The following is a 16,829-nucleotide window of genomic DNA, read 5'->3' on the forward strand; positions in this document are numbered from 1 at the left end:
TGGTATGCATGTCTGATGAAGATCAGAGGAGGCCCAAGTGGAGTTGCTCACCATGTAAAAGAGCATTCAGCTCCTCTGGAAGAGGCAGTGGGGAGAACTTGTACTTGTTCCTCTCCATCAAGCTCACCTCCTCCCTGTAACACACGCACGCACACACAGTCAAAACTCGAGTCATGGCCGTCCTATTCATTCCAACAAAATACCGCTCCACCGAGGCATGACGTCAACATGCAGCCAGACAAGATGTTACACATCCACTGAGCTTATGGAAGATATTACAAAGCATCACACGGTGGTAGCCTTGGTGGAGTTACACACACTCACCCTGTCAGTTGTCTCCTCCACGTCTGATAAGGGTCAAAGACACTCTCGAACAAGACCAGGCCGTACTGCACGACCGACTGCAGGGCAGACTGGTCCCCTTGTCCGTTCTTTATCTAATGGACACAATGACACACCCACCTTAGTGCATATACTACAGTACAACTATTTCTAGTACATTTGGTGTAGGTCTACTTTTTGAGAATCAGAATGTGTTTATTTTTTTCAGCTCTTTTTTTATTTTTTGCAGAAAATAAGACTCACTCACCCTAATTCGCTAACCATTTACAAATATGTGATAATAAATCCTAATGGTATGACACAAGTGGAGGAGTTCAAGTACCTCGGAGTCTTGTTCACGAGTGAGGGAAGAGTGGATCGTGAGATCGACAGGCGGATCGGTGCGGCGTCTTCAGTAATGCGGACGCTGTATCGATCCGTTGTGGTGAAGAAGGAGCTGAGCCGGAAGGCAAAGCTCTCAATTTACCGGTCGATCTACGTTCCCATCCTCACCTATGGTCATGAGCTTTGGGTTTTGACCGAAAGGACAAGATCACGGGTACAAGCGGCCGAAATGAGTTTCCTCCGCCGGGTGGCGGGGCTCTCCCTTAGAGATAGGGTGAGAAGCTCTGTCATCCGGGGGAGAGCTCAAAGTAAAGCCACTGCTCCTCCACATCGATAGGAGCCAGATGAGTTGGTTCGGACATCTGGTTGGGATGCCACCCGAATGTCTCCCTAGGGAGGTGTTTAGGGCACGTCCGACCGGTAGGAGGCCACGGATAAGACTCCGGACACGTTGGGAAGACTATGTCTCCCGGCTGGCCTGGGAACGCCTCGGGATCCCCCGGGAAGAGCTGGACGAAGTGGCTGGGGAAAGGAAAGTCTGGGCTTCCCTGCTTAGGCTGCTTCCCCCGTGACCCGACCTCGGATAAGCGGAAGGGGATGGATGCATGGATGGTATGACACATAGTAGAGCGTATAAGGTAATGTCACGTCAGTGCAAGATGGCAGCGTCCTGTGTGACCCTAGCTTTTACTGAAAAATGTGTTACATTCTAGCCTCAAAACCTATGGAACAGAGGTCGTCAACAGCCAACCCACTGACCATCGGCCAAATAATAAAATCATATCCTTTTACAAAAAACTGCTCACTAATAGAGGAGATGCATTGTCATTGGCTGGATAGCTCAATTGCTAATGTTGCTTCGTCTCTGAACTTGGGGACCAGGATTCAAATCCAAGTTAGGGTGACTGGTAATGTGTATGGTTTTTAATTAAAATATCATTCAGATTTTATTATCATATTATGTTGTGTTGATAGTATTATTACATTTTTGGATTCGCTTTATGTTTATTTATTTATTTTAACCCCTAGCAGAAGTCTTCCACATTTTCCAGACAAAGACCCCTCAAACTAATGGAGAGAAGGAGCGAGGCCCCCTTACTTATACATCTTGTACAACATTATGATTGTCAATAAACTGGTCTTAAATGTACCTTGTTATTGTGCAATACTGTCAATATTCAAATAATAACAATATTGTGCTAGCTGGCCTCTAGCGCTCTAATCGCCCAAAATATTAAATAAACTTGTTAAATAAAACCTCTAGTTTTTTTGCCCATTGCCCATTGTTTCTCAGCTGTGGTTCCTATTGGCAGCGGTTGTACACAGTTGTAATACACTTTTCCACCACTTGTGGCAGTAATGACAATATCAAACAAACAGAAGAAATCTAGAGCTAAAGTCATAGAAGTTTTTTAAGCCCCAAAATTATGACTAAAGTGTTGAAGCTGTATTTCCATTTGCACTTTAATTTTATTTATGGATTATTTAACAAACATATATTATTATTTGTTAGAATTTATTTATTTTAGCACTACATAATCTTATACTTCCATCCATCTATCCCTTTTCTACCGTTTGTCCCTTTTGGGGTTATATACATGTATTTATTAATTTAATTTTGTATGAGTCCCTTGTTCTGCAGTATATTTGATAAGTATTTACTTTGGTAATGAGCCTTACATAAGCTTTAATAATAATCTTTGTGATTAACATATAGTTTCATATCACTTGACAAGGTTTATCCTGTTAAACTGTAAGTAGGTTAGACATACTGTAATTATTGAATACCATTCAAAACAAGAGTAAGAGTACTAAATCAATGTTAATATTTGAGTGGGACCTGGGTCCCTCTGTAGTGAAAAGTTGGGCCCTGAAGTCAAAAAGATTAAAAACCCCTGCGCTACATCATTATGTGGCCCATGATAGTCTGGAAATAATGTGCGTCAATAAGGCATTTCATCTTTCTTGATGTATTTCAGTTTTGACATTAAAAAATGTAATGCATGCAAATGCAGTTCTTAACTTGATATTATTTGATACAAAAAGCTCTTTCAATCTTTTTTTGTCATTGAAACCCTTTTTAAATCAAAATTCTACACTAGCTGAACTTGAATACCCACTTGTCACTTTGATTTGTCAGTTTGTTGGTAAACAATGATAATATTCCTACAATGGGGCAATCATGTAATAACATATCATCTTATTACATGTGCCGCATTCTCCAAAACAGAGGGGGCCACCAATGGAAATGGGCAGCGGTAGTGTAGAAAACTGATGAGTTTTGTTTTGATCTTCTTTATTTTTTTGTGTGTGCGCCTTCACATAGATTACTCCCTGGACAGTCGCCAACATTGCCCATTGCCGTTGTGGCCTGTGCAGCCCTTTGGGACACTTGTGATTAAGGGCTAAATAAACTTTAATTGATTGATTGACCATGGACTACGCTTAGAGTGTATAACCACTTAGGTGTGTATCCTGGCTTACCTGGTGAAAACAGAAATCCAAAAGCTTTATGGATTCAAAAACAAAAGCAGGGGTCTTGTCGTCGTCAATGTTCTCCATGGTTCTGCAATTTGAGAGAAACAATGGGTTAGGAAAGTGATGTTTCTGCAAGATGGCCATCTATGGTAAAGAACACAACAGAATATAGGTGCACATTGAAAGGCATGACTTCCTCACGCCAGCTTGCGACCTCTTTGCACAATTCATGTTGCAATATCAGGAGAAACAAGATAACTGTAATTTGTCTGCTTCCCCTTAACAGTCAGTTAGTCAAAAGGCAATTTTGCTTCATTTAGTTATCGAGTCATTTTCAAAGTTTGGTAGCTTGCTGTCTATATTATACTTCAAAGTCCAAATTGTTATCATGTTTATATCAAATATGCCCACACAATCTACAGTAGCTCACAAAAGTGAGTACACCCCTCAGGTATTTTTATTACAGTATTTTATCAACGCACAATAGTATTGAAATAAAACTCGGATATACTACCTGAACCCAATTGAGCACCTGACGGCATACTCAAGTGGAAGGAAGAAAGGTGGAGGAGAGCGCAAATTGTCTAACTAACTGTCTAACTAATTAAATAACTTGCTCGACTGGAAAAAAATTGCAGTGAATTTCATGTACAAGAGGATTAAGGCAGAGCTAAAAAACAATGGTAGACCCTTAGACTCCTAAAGGGTCCCCCAACCCACACTAAACCCAAAGTCGCCACCTCACACACACACACGTGGTATCACTATCACTACCACTATACATGCACTGCAAATCTAATGATTGCATAAAAGTTATAAACAGAACCAGTGACAAAGGGCAGCACTGGCAGGCTTCAATCCTCACTGGACACGGGTCCGACTTACGGACAATGCGGACCAAGCTCTAACACTGATCATACAGAAACTGGACCGCAACAATGAAGTGGTCAGGTACCCCATGGTCTCTGAGCACTCTCCACAGGACTTCCCGAGGAACACGGTCAAATACCTTTTACAAGTCCACAAAACACATGTAGACTGGTTGGGCAATTTCCCATGCACCCCCGAGGACCATGCCGAGAATATAGAGTTGGTCCACAGTTCCACGACCAGAACGGGAACGTAATTATTGCATGGATTTGATTCAAACCAGCTCTTTAAAACACACAAAATATCTTAATTCAGTTTTTGACTTTATAAAAAAGGAATTAACATATCTAGAACATATACTGGTACTCCTCAGGGCTGTTTACTTTCCCCCTGGCTCTTCTCCCTGTATACAAACTGCTGCACCTCCAGTCACCAGTCCGCAAAGCTGCTCAAGTTTGCGGACGACACTAGCCTCATCGGGCTCATCTCGGACGGCGATGAGTCCGCCTACAGGAGAGAGGTGGACCGGCTGGCGTCCTGGTGCAGCCTCAACAACCTGGAGCTGAACGCCCAGAAAACAGTGGAGATGATCATGGACTTCAGGAAAGTCACAGCCCCACCATCCCCCCTCACCCTGATTGACTCTCCCACCCCCGTCTTCATTGTGGACTCCTTCCATTTCTTGGGCACCACCATAACCCAGGACCTCAAGTGGGAGCCGACCATCAGCTCCCTCATCAAGAAGGCCCAGCAGAGGATGTACTTCCTGCGGCAGCTGAGGAAAGTTAAGGTGCCGACCGAGATGCTGGTGCAGTTTTACTCAGCCATCATCGAGTCCATCCTCACCTCCTCCATCACATCACCGTGTGGTTCCCCGACTGCAGCGCATCGTACGTGCTGCTGAGAAAGTTATTGGCTGCAAGCTCCCATCTCTCCAGGACCTGTTCTCCTCCAGGACAAGGAGGCGTGTGGGTCGGATCACAGCTGGCTCTTCTCACCCTGGAGACAAACCATTCTCTTCTCTCTCCTCAGGCAGGAGACTACGGTCCATCCAGACCCACACCTCCCGCCACCTGAACAGTTTTTTTCCCCTCGGCCATCAGGTACATGAACAATAACAAGATCTGATAGCTCAGTTACAGCTCATGTTATTCTATTCTGTGTTATATGTGTTTTATGTTGCACGATTGCACCAAGAAAAATTCCTAGTTTTTGAACCTGTTCTCAAACAATGGCAATAAAAACTATTCTGATTCTGATGTAAATAAGCACCTCTTAAGAAATGTGGTTTTGTTGAAAAAAAAAAGTGAGTTGTGTTTTACTAAAAAAGTGCCAACAAATTCAATGTTAGGTGGCCAGAATGTGAATTTGAATAATTATATAGCCTGTCATTATTCACTTGAAGCTAATTATATGTATGTCAAGTTTCCATTTACTTCAGAGAGCAAAGTATAAATTAGCTGATTCACATCAGTGAAAAATACGAGTGATGGTAATACGTTATTATTATAATTTAACCATATTATTATTAGTGCATCTTTTTGGGGTTAAGTCTCCCCCGTCTACCTATAGTGATGCCTTTGTTTCTAATTTTAATTGAGATTCCTTGAACGCACCACAGTTATGGGCAATGAGATACAAAAGTCAAAGTTAAACACAACTTTCTCCTATACTGCCACAAATAGATTTATTATATTTTTACCTTTCTTATACCACTCTAACCTTGTTCCAAAATGCTGGTGCAAATGCTTAAAGGTGCTTTCATATGTGTTCTTGTCTCACTTGAGGATTGTACAAAACCCAAAACCAGTGAAGTTGGCACTTTGTGTAAATTGTAAATAAAAACAGAATACAATGATTTGCAAATCCTTTTCAACCTATATTCAATTGAATAGACTGCAAAGACAAGATACTTAGGAGGAAAATAAACATCCGGACTGTTATAGGTGCAAAGTTCAAAAGCCAGCATCTGTGATGGTATGGGGGTGTATTAGTGCCCAAGACATTGGTAACTTACACATCTGTGAAGGCCCCATTAATGCTGAAAGGTACATGCAGGTTTTGAAGCAACATATGTTGCCATCCAAGCAACGTTATCATGGACGCCCCTGCTTATTTCAGCAAGACAATGCCAAGCCACATGTTACAACAGCGTGGCTTCATAGTAAAAGAGTGCGGGTACTAGACTGGCCTGCCTGTAGTCCAGACCTGTCTCCCATTGAAAATGTGTGACGCAATATGAAGCCTAAAATACCACATCGGAGACCCCAGACTGTTGAACAACTTAAGCTGTACATCAAGTCTATTCAATTGAATATAAGTTGAAAAGGATTTGCAAATCATTGTATTCCGTTTTTATTTACGATTTACACAACGTGCCATCTTAACTGGTTTTGAATTTTGTAAATGATAGGCAAAATTTCAGATAAAGTGTTGTTCCCCTCTAACAAAACAATTAACCAGAAAAGTGCATCCAAATGTCACTTTGTTTCCTTTGACTCATTGCTATTTTTTTGAGATTTTCAATGTGACTCCAGTTGAGTCAGGTGGTGCACATATGCAGGTAGTTTGCAATTTAAACAGTTCGCAAACGAATGGCTGGTGAACTCGACTTGACAGAAACATTCAAAAGACTCGACTTGTTCGTGAACGCCACATCGCCACAAAGTAGTTAGACATTTTAGGAGGAAAGGAAAGGAATACTGCTTTCCAAGCTGTACATTGACTAGTCTAAAGTATATTTAGCTCAGATATAATACAATGGTTGCTGAAATGTGAGTGGTCACTTTTGTGAGATACTATATGCTTTAATTAGTCTTCACCTGCAGACGATGATGAAGAACTTCATGAGTAGCAGAGGGTGGGGGATGCTGTTGTCGCTGTCATGGCTGCCTGTTAGGTGCAGCGCACTTTGCCAAATCTGAGTGCTGAGGAACACCAGGACCTCCTTTGGAAGCTGGGGCACGTCGGAGGTGCTCTCCACCGGCCTGGATGGAAAGGGAAAGTATGTGAGGGAGGAGACATATGGCATCGTAAAATAAACATGTCAAAGCGACTTCTCTGCGGGGAGTCTAAGTTCATTCTGCTTTGGGGAAAACAGTGGAATCTGCAAGTGTGCGTCAAAGAAAGGACTTCTTACCTCCGAGGCTCGAGTGAGTGCACGTCGATGAGCCTCTCAAAGGACACCACAAACGCCTCAAGCCACTGCTGCAGATAGGCCACATCTTTCTGGATAGGGAGTAAATGACATGTACTTTAATAACACAAAAGACCAACATAATGAATATCTGCTACATCTAATCAGATGCAGTACAAGACAAAAATACAAAGATAACCAAGCCCTGTTTTCATTGTCACCATAACAATATGCATATTGTTTCTGGTGTACACTGGCACTGCATCATTCTGTCATAATGTTGTGGTTGGTATCAGCATAATACTGTAATAACATTCGTCATAGTAGGAACATAAAGCATTTTTTAAAGAAATGTAAGGAAATTAGCATATTTTCAGCTACAGTTTTTTCATGTGGAAAAAAATGCAAGAGATGTTTTTTTTAGACCATAAAGAGCACCGGATAATAAGGTGGACTGTCGATGAATGGGTCTATTCAGATCTATTTACATACAAAAGGCACACCGAATTATAAGGCGCAATAAAGGGGCCATATTATAAAAAAAATTATACATTTAAAACACTTCCTTGTGGTCTACATAACATGTAATGGTGGTTCTTTGTTTAAAATGTTGTATAGATTATGTTTTACAGACCATCTTCAGGTCGCTTTCTGACCGTCTCTTCAGGATGCACCATTTTTTGGGTGGTGTTATTTACATGCCTCCACTTCGGCAGCGTCCTCTCCCCGTCATCTTTGTTGTAGTTGTTTGCGTTCCATAGCGAGTTTACTGACAGATATAAGTTAGAACTATACGCTACTTTGTAATATAAATGGCAACAGCAGTGGATGAATGAGTTTATTGACGACGGCGCGGACTACAATGGCGGGTGCACGCAAATTTTCGGGACTTATGCAGAGCCCAAATACACAATAGCAGGTACCAATAGGTAAGAAAAGTTGCATAATAGGGCGAAGCAAAATACCAGATAATATGGCTCCTAATAGTGCCATTTTGGGGTCCTTATACACACACCATAATAATAGCCGTATGTTGAAGCGTCTGACTACAGTAGCCGTAATGCTCAGACAATCCATCAAGCGCTGCGGCTTCGTAGTTTACCAAAGTCGTACTAAAACATTTTGACAGATTGTTGAACGCCGTGTGTAATGTTCTATATTCTCGCTGAAAGTTTGTGTCCTGTTTGCTAGCATCATTTATTGAATAGGCGTCAACCTGCAGTCCACATGTATCGCTTATGTGTGACTGCCATCTACCGGTCACACTTATCATTACATCATGAACCACAACCAGAATAAGCACAACCAGAAATAATACATAAGGCGCACCAGGTTATGAGACACACTGTCAATTTTTGAGAAAAAGAAAGGATTTTAAGTGCAATAAAGTACATAATATATACAGTACATGAATATTGATATAATATGTATACATATTAAACTACCTATACATGTATTGTTCTAATTTATGTGAGCCATATTTGGTAAGTTAAACTTAGATGCCACACGCCTCACTAAAAGGCCCGTGCAATCAGTAAAGATGATGACGTTGCAATGAAAAAATAATAATGTTAAATATACTCTCACTTGTAATGTTATTTGCTAAAATGGTTACAGCAACTAGACATGTTAGGATAGGATTACAACTTCCCTAAAAAGGGTTAATTTTCTGAGCATATACAAAGTAATCATACAGTATATCTGCTTATGAGATTAAAGCATGAGGCGAAAAAAATGTCATGCAGGTGGTGTAAAAAAAAATTAAAAAAAGGCCAAACAATGTGGCACATTGTGTCTTAAAACATTGCACGGAGCAACCCTGATGACCTGAATTTTGTAACAGGATGTTGCACAGATATTTAACTCATAAAAGACTACACTTTTAGGCAGTTAAAACAAAGCAAAAATCTGCAAATTGTCAGACACATGATTGATGCAGCCACAACTTTAGCATAGTTGAGCATAAGATTTTGTAATAGCCATTGTTTACTGAGGTGTTCAGGCTAAGCAATCACATTGCACGTGGAGTTACCATGGCGGTGATTTAAGGCACTATCATCCTCATTACAAGAATGCACTAGAAGAATATAATATTGCATACCAAATTATTTATTAACAAACTTGCTTGATTCAGCGTCTTCTGTGAACCACATCCTGTCTGCCTTCACACCACCTTCTTCATCTTACACCAAAGTCATCAAGACAACATCAGCTAGGTCACAATTGTAGGTCAAACCTGTCGACAGACTTTGTTTCTGCCGTGTAAGCAAGAATTAGAAATGCCCGTGCAAACCAAAAGGCACATGTTATCCAAATAACAAACTGCAAGGTACACTGAAACATTCTTTAGCGTGCTTGATGAGGGAATAGCCGCGGAGTGTGCATAAACAGGCTGTGAGTAAGCTTATCAGAAGAAGACTGAGTCATAGTGCAAAAATAATACCAGTATATTTTAAACAACACACGGCATGACAATCCATCTAGAGCTTCCCCTAGACATATTAGGTCAAAATATGTCTAGGGGAAAACCTCATTGCACATTATCTTCATAACCTAATTGTCACAGTTCCACTAATAGGAATAACAAAAAAAGAGAACCAAAAACCAGCAGCTGTTCATCCTGGTGACGTTCACATTACCAGCTGACTTATGAGCCAGTCCATCTTTCATAGTATGAGGCTGAGCAGGGCGTTGTAGGGCGCAATCCTGCGACCCAGTCTCAGATGTACCGATGGCACCCTGCAGCTTGGCGACTCATTCCTCCACACTAACGACTAATCAGACTACCGCTCTTTTTGCGCGTCCTTAACGTCAAGCCAACGACCAGGAAATGATATGTCACTTGTTTCCTTTGGCAAACCTCTTCCTCTTCTGCAAGTTGTGAAGAGACAAGTGGGAGGTTTTGTTAAAAAAAATAAAAAAAGGGTCAAAGCGCACACAATGCATTGGGATGACTGGGATGTGTGGTCAGTACGTTTTTAAAACTGGAAATATTTGTGAGAATATAGTTAAAATGACACGAATGTGCAATAAATCCTTCATTATTGCAACAACTGTTTGTTATTGCTACAAAACTATGCTCATATACAAACCCCGTTTCCATATGAGTTGGGAAATTGTGTTAGATATAAATATAAACGGAATACAATTATTTGCAAATCATTTTCAACCCATATTCAGTTGAATATGCTACAAAGACAACATATTTGATGTTCAAACTGGTAAACTTTTTTTTTTTTGCAAATACTCATGAACTTTAGAATTTGATGCCAGCAACACATGACAAAGAAGTTGGGAAAGGTGGCAATAAATACTGATAAAGTTGAGGAATGCTCATCAAACACTTATTTGGAACATCCCACAGGTGAACAGGCTAAATGGGAACAGGTGGGTGCCATGATTGGGTATAAAAGTAGATTTCATGAAATGCTCAGTCATTCACAAACAAGGATGGGGCGAGGGTCACCACTTTGTCAACAAATGCGTGAGCAAATTGTTGAACAGTTTAAGGAAAACCTTTCTCAACCAGCTATTGCAAGGAATTTAGGGATTTCACCATCTACGGTCCGTAATATCATCAAAGGGTTCAGAGAATCTGGAGAAATCACTGCACGTAAGCAGCTAAGCCCGTGACCTTCGATCCCTCAGGTTGTACTGCATCAACAAGCGATATCAGTGTGTAAAGGATATCACCACATGGGCTCAGGAACACTACAGAAACCCACTGTCAGTAAGTACAGTTGGTCGCTACATCTGTAAGTGCAAGTTAAAACTCTCCTATGCAAGGCGAAAACCGTTTATCAACAACACCCAGAATTGCCGTCGGCTTCGCTGGGCCTGAGCTCATCTAAGATGGACTGATACAAAGTGGAAAAGTGTTCTGCGGTCTGACGAGTCCACATTTCAAATTGTTTTTGGAAACTGTGGACGTCGTGTCCTCCGGACCAAAGAGGAAAAGAACCATCCGGATTGTTATAGGCGCAAAGTTGAAAAGCCAGCATCTGTGATGGTATGGGGGTGTATTAGTGCCAGCCAATCATTGTAATAAATTGCTATACGTTTGCCCGCATATCATGATGATTCAGTCTACTGCAAAATAATCCACCATGAGACCAAAGAAAATTGCAAGTGCGAGCACTTTGATTAAGAAGGCGAGAAACACAATTGAATCCGAGAAAAAAACTTGTAGAAAGTACAATGGTAGTGTCCGTGTGGCTCTCACCTCGCTTATGAAATTTGTTTCTGTTATTATTTGTGGGTGTCTGGAACAAAAGTCTGTTGGTACTACAAAGTATCGATTCATGTAAAATCAAACGGTGTGATGTTTCACCACCTTTGTTGTTTGTCGTCAAGTCCAGTTGCAGACTATGCACCGGCTCAAACACTTGGTGGTAAAACAAGCACTCAAGCAGCACTCCAACAAAGCAAGTACATAGAAGTATTATTGTTGCAAAATTATTTGCCAAATGAGGTGGTTCGGGCATTTGGTCAGAATGCCCCCGGATGCTATTATGGGGAGGTGTTTAGGGCACGTCCACACCTTAGGAGACCACCGAGAGGACCTCAGTCACCCTATCGCAGAACGCCCCACGCCCCGACAGAGGAAATGCGATTGTTTTGTCCCATCTACTGTATGTCATAACATAATTTATTTGAATCAGGGTTCCTGCTTCTCAAAAATCTGATTACAGACAGAGTAGACACATGTTTTTTACGCACATACAACTCTTACACACAGACTTCTTTACACAAACACACATCTGAATACAGACACACAACCATGATTAGGCACACACAACTCTTTCACGGCAGAAACGTCGCAAAAATTTACAAGTAAAAAGACAGTCAATCGAGGAAATACAGACAGACAAATATTTTTTTACCCATAGACTAATCATAATACAGACAGAAAACTTAAAACATGCACAGGCAGGTTTGATTACACACACACACACACACACACACACACACACACACACACACACACACATTGTGATACAGACACACACATCAGTACAAAGACGAGTGAATTGGATTACAGACGCAGATTGAGATACACATTTGCAAATCATTTTGCTCCCAAAATACTTCCAATAAAAAACGCTCAGGCGTACAGTAAGGCTACACTTTCCAAAAATGCACTACCTCGATGCTAATTTACATTGGATTTGCCATATACATGCTGCTGATTAGCATTTGCGATCTTACATGCCGATTTCAACATCTCCAAATTTGGTAATGAAAACTACAACTAAGATTCATGCTACAATCAAACAGCTGTAGCAGTATAAACACTTTGTAGGTCTCAACATAAGACTAAACTGGCACATTCAGCTTCATGGCAAAGACTACTTCCTGGCTACGCCACACACCCTAGCCTGTACAGTGTACACTAATGGCATCTAACGTCTTAGAATTGCAACCACATGCAAAGCCTATTTAATACTTGCAAATTAGACTCAGAAATGTAACAAAAAAAGAAGATATGGGGACGGTGTGGCTCGATTGGTAGAGCGGCCGTGCCAGCAATTTTAGCTTTCCTGGTTCGATCCCTGGCTTCCACCATCCTAGTCACGTCCATTGTGTCCTTGAGCAAGACACTTCACCCTTGCCCCTGATGGGTTGGGGTTAGGGCCTTGCATGGCAGCTACCGCCATCAGTGTGTGAATGTGTGAATGTGGAAATACTGTCTAAGCCAGGGATGTCCAAAGTGCGGCCCGGGGGCCATTTGTGGCCCGCAGGTCATTTTTTAACGGCCCCACGGCCCATTTTTAAATACGATTTTTTTTTAAAAAAACATAAAAAGTGGTATGAAAGACCAAACAGGTGAAATGTAACAAGAAAATGTTGCAATGTTTACTCTAATAACACAAAGCTGCCATGCAGGCTGTTTCTTTCTTTAAAAAAAAAAAAATGAATGAAAAGCAATGTTATTATGAATTATTGACCTATCCAAGGCTCCAATTACGTCACATTAAATATTGCACTTCGAGATATTTTTTCGGGAAAATGTTGCATATTTTGTGTTTGCCATATAAAAAATTGAGCTGTCTTTTTTTTTTTAAAGAAGGGCCTAAAACGAACAAACAAAAAACATAAACAAAAATACAACTTATAATTGATCTCAAGATTATTGTGTTAAAAGTAAACAGTAAAAAAAAAAAAAAAATTATTTTTTAACACTTTAATGAGTAGGACCCTTTTGGTTCCCCAATCATTTTTGTGTGATTTGTTTTTAAGTGTCATCGCTCAAAAAATAATAATGAATTAAAATCAATGGTGTTATGAGTTATTGACCTTTTTAAGGCTCCAATTATTATATAATCTCAAATATTCCACTTAAAAATGTTATTGGGTGAAAATATTGCATATTTTGTGTTTTTTCCATAAAAAAACAGGGGTTTCTTTGACAAAAAGAGCATACGACTTAAATCTTTAAAAACGTTATATTGACAGACAGACCTAATGTTGATCTATGGATTTAAAACTTGAATAATATTAAAAATAATAATACTGAATAATGACACATTTTTTATATATTTTTTAACAAAACCCTTTGGGGTCCCTGGGATCAAGCCTGAGTGGAGGCCTAAATGTATATTTTTTATACATATATTGTATTGGTTTTTAAAATAAAAAAATATCAAAATGGCCCCCGCTTGCTTTGATTTTTCAGTGTGCGGCCCTCAGTGGAAAAAGTTTGGACACCCCTGGTCAAAGCGCTTTGAGTACCTTGAAGGTAGAAAAGCGCTATACAAGTATAACCCATTTATATAACAACTAGACAGCACAAAAATCACAATTTTCTCATTGTTAAATATTAAGTCAAAAAATTGGAATTATTATTATTTTTTTTTTAATTACATTTTGAACACCGGAACACACACAAAAGTGAAAGGTACCAATCCCTAAACTTGCAGACTTAGAAGTAAGTAATTGTGTTTTTCTGTCTTGTCTGGTACATTAAGGCATCTCAAGACTCACAATTCCAGCTACATTAAAACAAATCTAACAAGAAAAAGGCAATAAGTGTTGATAAAAATAAAAACCAGGGGAATCACCTGGTACAGCCATGATTAAAATAACAATGCCCGACAACACTATTTTTTCTGAGAACCGGCACTCGTGTGGGCAAAAAACGCCAAGTAAAAAACACCTACCCTGCAGATTTCACAAACCCAGTGAGAAGTGTCGACCCCAGTCGGCTCTGTCTGCAGCTGCTGCTTGACATTCTGCTTGGTTCCGTCCTCCCTACTTTAGTGTCAGCAAAGAGCACTTTGATTGTCCTGCCTGGCCCTTGTGCTGACAAACAGCGGAGAATTCAACCGCAAGTATCGTGTGAGCATTCACTTCTTTTTCTAGTGCAGGAATATCCTTGTGGTATCATCATCATTACCATCATTTCTACTATTACAAATGTAGAAGGAGGCTTCTCAGCTGTGTGGCTGAGCAGAACCAGGATGTCATGTATGTGCCACATTAATGTGCACTTAGTCTAACAATCACCAGGTAATCACATGCTATTTCTCAGGCCAAACCACTATTAATGTGTCCAGATTGCCACGCAAACACTGGAAATATACTTATTATTCTTCATTGGAATGTCACATGGAGGCTCCGTATTGTAATTTTACCTAATTATCCTAAGTCGGTGCTCAGTGCAAGAACAAGCTACATTTCCAATAAAAATTATGTACAGCACAGGCCAAAAGTTTGGACACACCTTCTCATTCAATGCATTTTCTTTATTTTCATGACTATTTACATTGTAGATTGTCACTGAAGGCATCAAAACTATGAATGAACACATGTGGAGTTATGTACTTAACAAAAAAAGGTGAAATAACTGAAAACATGTTTTGTATTCTAGTTTCTTTAAAATAGCCACCCTTTGCTCTGATTACTTTTTCGCACACTCTTGGCATTCTCTCGATGAGCTTCAAGAGGTAGTCACCTGAAATGGTTTTCACTTCACAGGTGTGCTTGAAGCCCATCAAGACTTGTGCTGGGTGAGTAGAACAAATAAAGGGGAGTAATTTACCAAACAGCTGGTGGGGAACTCTAATTACTAAAACAAGGGCAAGTGTGGAGAATTAGTGTCCATGGAAACTAAAAGTAAACAAAAGGAAAACGGTTAGGGCACGGAAACAGACTAACAAGGAAAAAAGCCACAAAACATAAATCAAGCCATGACCCCGGCAACCTATCATGACAAAACATGCTTCAATACACATTGTAGAAAGATACAAAAGTTATCTAGCGCCCCTAAATGTAAATAAAATGGGTGGATTGATACAAATACCGAATGTAACGACATCAAGTATAAGAGCCGTATAGAGTCGATACTACAATGATTAGATCGATACTTTTATCATCACAAAATCGTGTCGTTTTTGTTATTGTTTACGAACATAGAATAAGATCCTGGACACAGGAGGACTTTTACTTAAGTATTAAGTAAATAAAATATTTATTGATATTGTTACACCACCATCCTGTGTTTTCGTCCGATTATAATTTTGATTAAAATAATTTTTATCATTCAATAATGTTGAAATATTTAAATATAAGTAGCATCATAGATATGACCAATACTCCCCCTGTAACTACTTGGTATTGGATCGAAACCGAAGTATCACCCAAAACTAATATTGTGTTGAAAAAACAGAAGAATAAGTTCTTATCAAATTTTAACAGAAGTGTATATACTGTAGTAACATGTTACAGGGTTGCCAAGCCTCTCTCTTTGAGCGTGACAGTCACGCAGTTTAACCCTTTCTCACGCCACACTTGACATTGCACACGCATACAGAGTATACTGTATTTACCCATCCACTACTCTATCTTTATTTTTGATTAAACAATTTTCGAACGCATCATGACACTAGTGTCACTCTTGTGGCTCCCTGGCTATAAGCTCACGAGAAGAGTGATCGCAAAAATTAATTGGACATTTCTTTTTTGTCTTGTCTACTAGGTGCATGATTGTTACTGTGGACTGAGCGAGTGTGCCATGCGTTTAACTTGATGGGTTGTTTCTATTCATTTTTATTAAGAAAGTCTCCCGACAACCGTTCTTACAGGACCTCCTATTAAGAACGGCTGAAAGACCACTGGACGTTTCTTTAAAGCTTAAAGAAGACAATGAGGAGTGTGTGTATAAAAATTAATTGTGATCTCAAATTCAAGCAAAAAATCGTTTAATAGAAAACGCTCAAACGTACAGTAAGGCTACACTTTTCCAAAATGCACTACCTCGATGCTAATTTACATTGGATTTTCCATATACATGCTACTGATTAGCATTAGCGATCATACATGGCGATTTCAACACCTCCAAATTTGGTAATGAAAACTACAACTAAGATGCATGCTACAATCAAACAGCTGTAGCAGTATAGGTCTCAACATAAGACTAAACTGTCACATTCAGCTTCATGGCAAAGACTACTTCCTGGCTACGCAACACATCGTAGCCTGTACAGTGTACACTAATGGCATCTAACGTCTTAGAATTGCAGCCGCTTGACGTTTCTTTAAAGCATAAGGAAGACAATGAGGACTGGGTGTGTGTGTGTGTGTGTGTGTGTGTGTGTGTGTGTGTGTGTGTGTGTGTGTGTGTGTGTGTGTGTGTGTGTGTGTGTGTGTGTGTGTGTGTGTGTGTGTGTGTGTGTGTGTG

The 16,829-nt window shown here is 40.0% G+C and overlaps 1 protein-coding gene across 3 annotated transcripts in view; it reads right to left on the reverse strand.

Annotated features, from left to right (window-relative positions):
* Positions 1 to 16,829, reverse strand: part of nbeal2 (neurobeachin-like 2) — a 148,754-nt gene that overhangs the window by 90,454 nt on the left and 41,471 nt on the right. For all 3 annotated transcript variants that reach the window (XM_062062974.1, XM_062062973.1, XM_062062972.1), the window contains exons 2-6: positions 7,154 to 7,242; positions 6,837 to 7,001; positions 3,151 to 3,232; positions 325 to 437; positions 52 to 134 (exon numbers count right to left, since the gene is read on the reverse strand). In XM_062062974.1, the coding sequence (XP_061918958.1) occupies positions 52 to 134; positions 325 to 437; positions 3,151 to 3,232; positions 6,837 to 7,001; positions 7,154 to 7,242 (532 nt within the window). The remainder of the gene's footprint in view (positions 1 to 51; positions 135 to 324; positions 438 to 3,150; positions 3,233 to 6,836; positions 7,002 to 7,153; positions 7,243 to 16,829) is intronic.

The sequence above is a fragment of the Entelurus aequoreus genome, linkage group LG11 (assembly GCF_033978785.1).
Source record: "Entelurus aequoreus isolate RoL-2023_Sb linkage group LG11, RoL_Eaeq_v1.1, whole genome shotgun sequence".
Lineage (NCBI taxonomy): Eukaryota > Metazoa > Chordata > Actinopteri > Syngnathiformes > Syngnathidae > Entelurus > Entelurus aequoreus.